Raw genomic sequence first — 9,675 nt, forward strand, 5'->3', positions numbered from 1 at the left:
CAGAATGAGATTTTCCATCCAATCAGATTTCAGCCCCTATGTGTTGCCATGTGAATATAATCTGCCCAACGCCTTCAGAATCTTAATAGCTGGTTTGACTCTAACTAAAAAAACAAAACAAAACAATGGGGCTGTTTCTGTAACCAATCAGATTATGAGCTCAAAATGACATCAGCAATTTCCCGTCCTCTGATAGGTTGGACAGAGCAATCCAACTGCCACTAAAACACATCTATAGCACACATTCAACATCTTTTGGGCGGGGCCGTAACAGATTAATTGCATTTCCATTCACTTCTATGACTAAAGATGATTTGAGATACGAACTGGCTTTGGAATGATTTAAACTTGCAGAGTAGAGAAATAAAGACAAACACGTTATTTTGTCATAACTTGATCTGTTTAATTTGAGGGTACTTACATTTTACATTTCATTTCAGCTGTCTTTGTGCTCACAGTAAGGGGACAAAAACGCAGACAGTAAACATTGTAATGTGCACACTCACGCACACGCTCACAGTCGCGCACATCTGCACAAACATTCTCACCACAGTGGCGCGTCGTCACTGCAGTCCAAGCTCAAAATCACCTAATTTAGGCTTTGTATGAAATAGCACTTACAAAACATGTTCCACAAGTCCAACCAGAGAAGTACAAAAAAAAGCTAATAAGTAATATTAACAGATTTGTTCATTCTAAATAATAAATGCCTTTTTTTAGAGCTGTTTTTTTTTTTTTTTTTTTTTTTTTTTTTTAGAGGCGGGGTGGGGCTATTGGTCAAAAAGGCAAATCTCAATGTAAAGAGGAAGAAATGAAGCTCAAGTTTTAGCATATGGTAACCATGACAACCTGAATGAGTAGGTGATTCATACGTCCAAATATGGTCAATTTCATTTTTTTATTTTATTTTATTTTATTTATTTATTTTTATAACAAATCCATACTATTGGTCTGTTATTTTTTTTTATATATTATGAACCAATTTCATTTGAAAATAGCTTAAGAAGAAATGTATGTGTTGGAAGACCTCTTCCCCCACTTTGTGGGAGCCGTGTGGCATTGTGTCGCCTCAAGATTGAAATTGTTTTAGATGATGAGTGAAACTAGCTAGGTTGGACACATTTGAAATTGAGTAAGTCTATTTTCTTGCAGAAGGAACTTGTCAACCATGGAAGCAAAGTGTCCAGATTCATTTCCACTTATTAAACCTCTTCGTCAGCTTTAGTTACTTCATCACTCATGGCTCAAAGACCTTTGAAAAAGAGTTTGCGAAGATGATAAACCACTTTTTCTTTTTTTTTTTTTAATTTCCTAAAATATTTTGGAGATGTGAAGATTCAGCCTGACAGCGAAGATATTTCTACTTTCGGCAGTATTGTGTATTGTGGTTTTGGCTCACAACAGACAGTAACTAAATTAACTACTAATTTGGGGTACTCGCAAGTGAAGGTACCACTGTAATTTCCAAGATGAGCGAGTGACTGATTGATCGATTGATTGATTGATCGATTGATTGATGACATCACACCCCCCGCCCCCAACCGTCCAATGGCTAACCGGACCTCCAGATCACTCTTATATCATTCAGTCGCTCGAGCGGTTGAACCAGATGGGACATCGAGCACGCATCCCGCCATCTTAATCCTCGGACATGGCGTGCCACTTGGCAATCTGGCGCCGCGGGTGCTCGCAGATCTCCCGCCAGTGCTCGCCGGCGGTGCCCGCCACCGTCGTCCCCATCTGCAGGCGCCCGAGGACCGGTTTCGGGCAGCGGCCGTTGCCTGCGTCCGAGTCCATCAGCAGCAGCTCCACGCTGGTGTCTCTCAGGCCCTCGTCGGAGGGCAGGTCAAAGGTGAAGAGCTCGTTGAAGACGGGGTTGGGGGCGCATTTCTTCACGTGGGTTTTTTTCTTGCACACACGCTTCTTCCCGTGATACAAGTTGACTTTGACATATGGATCTGCTAAAAAAAAAACAGTGAAACATAACACAATGACTCAGCAAAAATTACATTTTGCTTCTATGAGTTTGAGTGTAAGTGTCAAGGGGACAAAATCCCAGCAACTGCACCTGAGGGTCCGTTGTTGTCATTCTTGGGCAGGTGACGGGCCTTGAGGACCACCACGGTCAGAGTGTTGGTGGTCGACTGGTAACACAAGGAAAGCAGCAACTCGCCTCGGCCTGACGACTTCTGTGACGACGCAAACAAGATCAAGTTAGAAAAAGTGACTAAATATGTCACTTTAACCATCTACTCCTCACCTTTACATTCCTCTTGATGATCTCCCGGCTCATCAGCACGCGGCCTTCGGACAGGTCGATTCCCGAAAGCGGGACGAGGGTCTCGCCGATGATCTCATCCCGGGAGAATCTGTCAAAGCTGAGCACCATAAACTGCAGAGCCAGTTCCGACACTCTGGCCAGCGGGATCCCGTAGAAGCTGAAGGTTTCATCAAAAGTCGGGTCCAGAGTCTTCCTCAGCACCCTGGTCTTCACCCGGTGCTTCTTCTCTGGTAGCAGGGTCAGCTTGATGTACGGGTCCGAGGTCAAGGACTGCTCGTCGGTTGGGCTCAGGCCATGAGCTTCCTGGAGTCAAATTAACCAGTCAGAAATGTCCACATTGCAGTTAAAAATAATAAAATCAAATAAGACACTCAAATAAGGGCTCAAGTCTTGTGTTTTGTGGAACGCCAAGGAATAAAATGGCGTTTAAAAACAAGCGTTGTCAAAGTTAAAGCGTTAACTAATTAATTAATCAAAAAAATTACCACATTAATCATGTATTATAATAGATAATCCTTTATCTTGACAGCGGATGGCTGCATTAAAGGTAGCACAGGTTGTGTTTGAGCAATAAACATAACTACATGCATTAAAGCAGTTAATAAATGTTTGCGTATGACATTCAGAATATTCGTTCATGTCAAACTATCACGGTCATTTTTTTTCCATTTTAAATTATGCAAGTATTTAACTGATTAGAAAAAGAGGAGGATGAGCGTGTGCACTGTGCTGTGGATCAAAAAATGTCGAATAACACAAATAATTAACACATAACAGGTGCTTATCAAATTTTGATTAAAAAGCCTTTTTAATTCAGCGATCAATCAAAATTCTAATATGTGAATAACCTGATTAAAAATGTAATCATGTGACAGCCCTATTAAAAATGGAACGGGGCTTGACGTGACACTATTCAGGAATGTTTGAAAGCAGCTCAGAGATGATGACATCATTTGGAGATTTGAAAACAAATAGAATCTTAAAATGATACAAACAACATTTTGAACCAACTGGAGACATTTAAGGGAGCGCTGGCTGACTCCAAAGTGCATTACGGTTATCCAGCTGGGCTGTATTGAAGCACTTGTGTTCTGCTGTGTAAGAAAAGGCTTACCTTAATGTGGACAATGAAGGCCTTCTTCTCTGGTTGGTACTCCAGGGCAAAATGGAGGGTGCCAAGTCTTCCCTCTCGCTCGTCCGCAGCCGGAGTAGGGGCCTGGCTGGAGATGGCGCTAGACGGTGAAGGGGGTTCCCGACGGTCTATGGCGCCAGGCTGGGTGAAGCCGGCATGTGGCGAGGGCAGCTCCAAGTCGGGTGAACTGCGCACCTTGTGGTGGTGAAAGGCTTTGGTAGGGAAGTTGCCGTTGAGGTCCCGTTGCTCCAGGTCCAGATGCAGGGCCGGTCTGGAGCCGCCGGGACTCGACGGCAGCTTGGGACTGGCCGTGAGCGTCGTGGCGGTGTGGCAGTTTCCATTAACGTCCGTCTTACTGACTTCATTCGCTGTCATGCCGGTGGCGGAGGCAAACTTCTTCTTGCCACTCAGGCTCTCTGGATAGATGTCGACACCTTTGAGCATGTGCACAAACTTGTACGGCGGCGTCTTCTGGCCTTTGGTGTTTTTGCGCTGGCAACAGATCCACGCAAAGGCAGACGCAGTGAAGATCAGGCCGAAGACGCTGACCACCGCAACACCTGCTGGGACCACCACTGGAGAGCGGTAAAGAAGGGAACAGATAACATGAAAATAGTGCATATCGGCCATATAAAATTAAAGCCCGCCGACCACCGAGTGACGCAACCGAATGCGGCTAAAATTGACAAATTACAGCTGACAATTGACCCTCACACAGGTACCAATTGAACGATTATAATCATTATTTAGACATTTCTAATATCATTCAGTATTTATTAGGGATGGGGGAGGACCGATACCAGGTATCGGTATCGGGCCGATACCAGCATTTTTTCAAGTACTTGAGTACTCGTGACACAGACGAGTACAAGCGACCGATGGCATAGAGGGAAGACGTTAAGTGAGTCCGCCTTGCCTGTAACTGGCGCTAGCTTGCAGCAGTTTTTCCACCAAAACTTCACCGGTTTGGAAATACTTCAAAATTGTGAATCTTAAACTAAAAGATAGAAGAAAATTTTTGTGAGCGTTAAGACTATTGAAGAGTGACTGTGCTGTTTTTTTTTGTCAAAATTGAAGGAAATATATTTGTTTAAAAATATCTTTTAGTGGGGTTTTTTATTTGTCAAAATGTACTACTGGTATCGGCAGTTGGTATCGGTATCGGTGAGTATTGAAGGTCTGAGTATCGGTCTGAAAAAAAGTGGTATCGAACATCCCTAGTATTTATTATTGATGTAGAAAGTTGAGACTTATTGAGATTCTCATGCAATCTTCCATCTTCTTAATGTTTTAAGGCAGTCGAAATGATGGCGTATATGAAATGTTGATTAATGTTATTATCCATAACAGCAAAAGAGTTGAGAGGATTCACCCATGCCAGCCATTTTGGTTTGAAGCAGCCATTTTAAGCAAATTCCAGGGCTCACATTCTTAAAAAGTCCTACTTGGATCCAGCTTGGTTGCCAAACTTTTAGCCTACACCATTTGATATTTGATATTTTTGCCATGAAAAGGGAGCCGTTCATCATCATCTGCTTGCAGCTTCATTTGTTCTCCCAGAGTCACCAATCCTGCTTACTCGGAAAGACAACAGTCATGTTTTTGGACAGCTTTTGGATGCATGATAAAAGGAAAAAAAAAAAAAGCAGCGTCTTATGTAACACACAATGGGGATTTATTTAAGCACATCTGAGTGCGCTTGTTCTAACCAGCATATTTCATAGTTAAAGTCATCATTCTATGAGCTTCTTGTCCTCGGGTGTGACTCAACAGAACGACAGGCAGGCCTTAACGAGCATTCACCAGGTCCTGATGGCTCAATTTCAATTGACGTTTCTTGCTCTCCACTATCCAGAAAGTCATCGTGGCCGAAAAGAATCGACTGAATAGAAAATGTTTATTTCACCGACAGTTCCGCAAGAATTGTCTTGTTTCATATCTGGTCCTTTGATTGATTGTTGATTAGCTGCCCCGCCCTAATGCGTAGAGCGCACAATTAACAATCACCGATGATAAATGGACACAACGCAGCTTTTTAAGCACTCCAGTTGTAGTCTGCTTCATTTAATCGGTTTAAATTAGACAGATGGAACTTAATGAACCTCGCGTGTTGTCATTACGGATGAAGGGTGACGCCATCGCCATTTTGACATCCAAACAAAATGTACTCGTGGATGAACGAGGAATTAATGGTGGTCGGGTGTGGCAAAAAAGTCCGAAAGGATGCAAACTCACCAGGCTGGGCTCCATCCTCCAGCGTCATCGGCGCCATGGTCGCTATCCGAGGTGCTGGAATCGCGTGGGAGCTTTGATTCACTAAATAATGAATGAGGATGGAATGTTGCTAATTGAAAGCAAGATGAAGACGGTGGTTGTTTGTTCTCTTCTCGCTGCTCTGCTGCTACTGTCCTCCCTGTGTGTGTGTGCGTTTGCGCGTGTCCCACACCCCACCCGTCCTCATTCGCTCATCCTCTTCATCCTCCTCCTTCCATCATCATGAGCTCATGCTCGTGCTGACGCAGTGGTGACGGAGGATGCCTGGCATTGGTTCTGTCAATGTTATGGCCCCAAATGTATTTATTTACTCCCAAAAAAATGTATCTTCGTCTATCTACCTATGTCAGACGGAGACATATAGCAACAAACGAAACCAATTCTTTTCCACTAGATGGCAGAGTTAAGCTCTGAATGTGGAGTTTGTTGAGACAAATGGACGTAGAGAAGGCAGATAAGTTTTATTACAATGTCCTTGCTGACATCTGGTGTTCATCAAGTAGAAAGCAGTCTTCAGGCATTCAATTGAAATTTCCAAACTGCCAGTCCAAGTGGGTTTGTTATGTGTTTAACTATGACTCATTTCATTTATATGCTTACAAAGTATTGGGCAGGGTGGTTATGGCTAATATAGTCCTATATGTGTTAGGGCTGTCAAAATTAAAGAGTTAACTGTGGAGATGAATGCTTGTTGTAGAATTATTTTGCATTAAAGTAATTCATTAAAAGAGCATGTTATTTGTACACCTTTGGTGCATCATCTCAGAGCAAATCCCCTGCAGTTACCTCCATGGGGCCTCGCAAACCAATGCTGCTGGAGAGTGGTGCGTGCAGGCAGAACTAAACCTGTAAACGAGACGTTTTGAGAATTGTTTCTTTTTTTTTTTTTAAATAAAAAAATTGAGAATTGTTTCTATGAGAAGAATATAAGATCTGTAAAGCTGAGTCTGTTTTGTATGTATAGTGGGTACAGTGGTTTTATATAGTATTGGATTTATTTCTTTTTTTTTTACCCCATTTTATTTCATTGCATATATTTTTATCTGTCTATTATGTGTGGACTTATGGTAAAGCTTAAATTTCATTTCATTGTACGTGTATAATGACAATAAAGGCTAATCTAATTTAATCTTAATTCAAGAGTTGTATTTTACAGAAGAATTGTATTTAAGGACCAAAGAAATAAGTCTTTGAATCTAAATATGCTTTCTATTTGATGATTTTACACTCATTCCACAATTCTACTCGAGCAAATATCCATTACAAGCTTTGTAGAAAATAGTAGCAGAAAAATGTGATTAGTAATTACAGAATATTGTGGGATTAATTAGTTAAAAAAAAATATTTTAATGAATATTATCTCTTCTCTTCACTGACTGGACTGACTTGTTGTACTGCTTTTGCTGATAAGATTGCGTTTACCAAAACAAAAAGGCTTGGTAAAGCTGACTGACCTGATAAGTCGTACAAGCACAGAACAAAGGGACTATACCAACATGGTCTAAACCCTGTTAAATACACAAAAAGATGATTGGAGGAGACACAAAGGTGAAGGAAAAGTTACCCAAAATGAACTTATTAAATAAAACAGAAACCAGGAAGAAAAAATAAACATGACAAATCTTCTGAACATGACAAATCAATAAAATGTACTCTCCTCACAAGCTTAGAATATTGAGCTTTTGGCAGAAATTGTTGTATGTATTTGAAGTGTTTGTTTCTGTTGAAATGAAAGTGAATATTGAGGGGCGTGCCAAACTCAAGTCATACATATATATTGCAACAGTTTCTTTCCGACATTCACTCGTGTCCCCACACCCGTCACACAACAACAACATTCTTGTAAGTTGATCAAGATTTATGATGTTTACTGGGAGAGGGTAGCAGCAGTGACTGGTTATTGACTTATTACAAACTATTCTCTTTTCAGAAATGTTCCATCTTGTTGACTAATGGCAAGAACCTCGGGCAGAAGCCTTTACCTGGCCTTCACGTTGCTCTGTCTGCTTGGCCTCACCCACTCGCTGCATGACAAGGTAAATTTGTACTTTATATACTGATATTCTATCGAAGAAATCAGAATGCCGCACCGTGACCGGTCAGTCTTCCTATTCTTGTCGCCCTCTGTCAGGTGTCATTTTCATGTTTCTTGGATGGACTGAAACTGTAAAATGAATTTTTGCACTGTACTTGTGACATTTGCAATGACAATAAATTTGATTTCCATTTGAATTCTATACCTGCATCTACGCACAAATATGTATTTATGCTGAGAAGAAAGTCAAGCAGCTTTATGTACTCTGGGTTTATAATAACTGAATAATCACTGATTGTATACCGATTCTTTCAGGAAGCATTTGAAAATAACTTGAAAGTATTACAGCAACTGTTGGAGACATTAAAGGTGAGAATTGGCCATATGTGTGTGCGCGTGTCACTGTGTTTCTAATGTGTGTTTTGGCACAACAGGTGGAGCATAAGGCTTTGAATGGACTAGGGTTAGTCCTACAAGAAAACGTGAAGCCCATCAAGGACTATCTCGACAATCAGACACCAGATGTTCCGTCACTGCTCATAGTAAAGAAGGCCATCGACCTCCTTATGAAGCAAGCTGAGTCCATCTTGGGTATGTCGGAAGACTTAAATAACCAGATCATGCGTTTGGAGAAAAACGCGGAAATCCAGGAGAAGCAGGTGAAACTCCTGGGGGAGTTGTACGATGAACTCTAAACGTCTCGCTGATTGTGACTCTTAGGTGTGGCTCAAAGGGATTATGGAATATTTTATCATAAGACAATAAATCTGTCGCCGCCTTTAGTAATTACATATACGCAGGTGTGTTAAGTTGCTGCCTATTTGTCAGCAGGGTGAAGGGGTGAGTCAAATCAGATCTTTCAGCCGTGCGTGCTGTGAAACAAAACAAACAATCTGTACAATTACAGAAATGAAAAATAAATAAAGATACAAATTATTCTTATTGTTCAATGTTTCTGTTGGTCTGTGAGAAACTATTAGAATTTCTTGAGAAATTGAGTGTCAATGCTGAAATACTGAATGAAATAATATGGAATAAGGAGCTCTTAAATGATATACGTGGAATAAAATTGAATGATATGCATTCATACATGTATGTAAAAAATGCAAAATGTTGGTGGTGACACGACGAGGAGAGGTAGGACTCAGACGCAGGATAAAAGGTAGGCCACAAAGGCAATAGGTTTATTTCCGGCCAACAGCTGTCTACTCTCAACTTGAGAGGAGAAAGGGGAATCAAAAAGTGGAGAACTAAAAACGCTCCACTGGGGAGGAAAAAACAGGCAAAAGGTACTGGGGACAACAAAAGGCGCTCCGCAAGGGAGGAAACAATGCTCAAGGCACAAGGGGTAACTAAGGGCGCTCCGCTGTGGAGGATAAGGCACAAAAACAAGGCAAACCAACAAGGTACCAGGAACAAGGACTCGAGGACTCGAGGACTCGAGGACTCGAGGACTCGAGGACTCGAGGACTCGAGGACTCGAGGACTCGAGGACTCGAGGACTCGAGGACTGTGGGACGCTTCCATGCACTGACTGTGACACTTCGGCACTGAGGGGAGAATGCAGGTGGCTTTTATTGTCTTGGTTGATTGGTGGCAGGTGGACATGATCATGGGCGGGGACCGGTAATTAGTGAACTGCAGGAAGGACAAGTGACCTGGGGTGAGAGGAGACTCAAAATATCAAAGTAAAACAGGAAACATGACTATGAAAATAAAAGCATGGCCGTCACGCCGGTGGCGGCGTGACAGGTGGAAAATGTGGAATGATATTGATGAAAAATGAGCAATATATTTGTGGGAAATGTAGAATGATATCAAATGATGAGCAATGTAATTGAAAGATATATGTAATGATGTGGAATGACACTGGTGAAAAATGTGCAAAAATTATATTAAAAATTTATTTTGAAGTGATATTGAATTAAAAAAATGCAAAAATGTGGACATTTA

The 9,675-nt window shown here is 41.6% G+C and overlaps 2 protein-coding genes across 3 annotated transcripts; one reads left to right on the forward strand and one right to left on the reverse strand.

Moving 5' to 3' along the window:
* Positions 1-378: 378 nt before the first annotated feature.
* Positions 379-5,950, reverse strand: syt4 (synaptotagmin IV). 2 transcript variants are annotated; one of them, XM_077501089.1, is made up of 5 exons: positions 5,649-5,950; positions 3,396-3,988; positions 2,261-2,584; positions 2,069-2,189; positions 379-1,958 (listed from the first exon to the last, which is right to left on the reverse strand). In XM_077501089.1, the coding sequence occupies exons 1-5, from the start codon at positions 5,683-5,685 to the stop codon at positions 1,639-1,641; spliced, it is 1,395 nt and encodes a 464-aa protein (XP_077357215.1). In that variant the 5' UTR covers positions 5,686-5,950; the 3' UTR covers positions 379-1,638. The 2 variants fall into 2 exon arrangements, with proteins under 2 accessions (XP_077357215.1, XP_077357214.1); XM_077501088.1 differs by having other exon boundaries at positions 379-1,961.
* A 1,441-nt stretch (positions 5,951-7,391) lies between these two features.
* Positions 7,392-8,672, forward strand: LOC144003808 (uncharacterized). Its single transcript, XM_077500399.1, has 4 exons — positions 7,392-7,529; positions 7,618-7,723; positions 8,038-8,091; positions 8,157-8,672. Exons 2-4 carry the CDS (start codon positions 7,640-7,642, stop codon positions 8,415-8,417), a joined length of 399 nt encoding a protein of 132 aa, XP_077356525.1. The 5' UTR covers positions 7,392-7,529; positions 7,618-7,639; the 3' UTR covers positions 8,418-8,672.
* Positions 8,673-9,675: the final 1,003 nt, after the last annotated feature.

The sequence above is a fragment of the Festucalex cinctus genome, chromosome 16, assembly GCF_051991245.1.
Source record: "Festucalex cinctus isolate MCC-2025b chromosome 16, RoL_Fcin_1.0, whole genome shotgun sequence".
NCBI classification, from domain to species: Eukaryota; Metazoa; Chordata; class Actinopteri; order Syngnathiformes; family Syngnathidae; genus Festucalex; species Festucalex cinctus.

What these genes read in the sequence shown, in the direction of transcription:
- syt4 (XM_077501088.1), bottom strand. Translation starts at nt 5,685, where the DNA reads ATGGCGCCGATGACGCTGGAGGATGGAGCCCAGCCTG. An exon ending in GGAGGATGGAGCCCAGCCTG is followed by an intron (nt 3,989 to 5,648) that starts GTGAGTTTGCAT and finishes ACCGCTCTCCAG; the next exon opens with TGGTGGTCCCAGCAGGTGTT. An exon ending in TCATCAAGAGGAATGTAAAG is followed by an intron (nt 2,190 to 2,260) that starts GTGAGGAGTAGA and finishes GCGTCGTCACAG; the next exon opens with AAGTCGTCAGGCCGAGGCGA.
- LOC144003808 (XM_077500399.1), top strand. Translation starts at nt 7,640, where the DNA reads ATGGCAAGAACCTCGGGCAGAAGCCTTTACCTGGCCTTCACGTTGCTC. An exon ending in CCCACTCGCTGCATGACAAG is followed by an intron (nt 7,724 to 8,037) that starts GTAAATTTGTAC and finishes CGATTCTTTCAG; the next exon opens with GAAGCATTTGAAAATAACTT. An exon ending in AACTGTTGGAGACATTAAAG is followed by an intron (nt 8,092 to 8,156) that starts GTGAGAATTGGC and finishes TTGGCACAACAG; the next exon opens with GTGGAGCATAAGGCTTTGAA.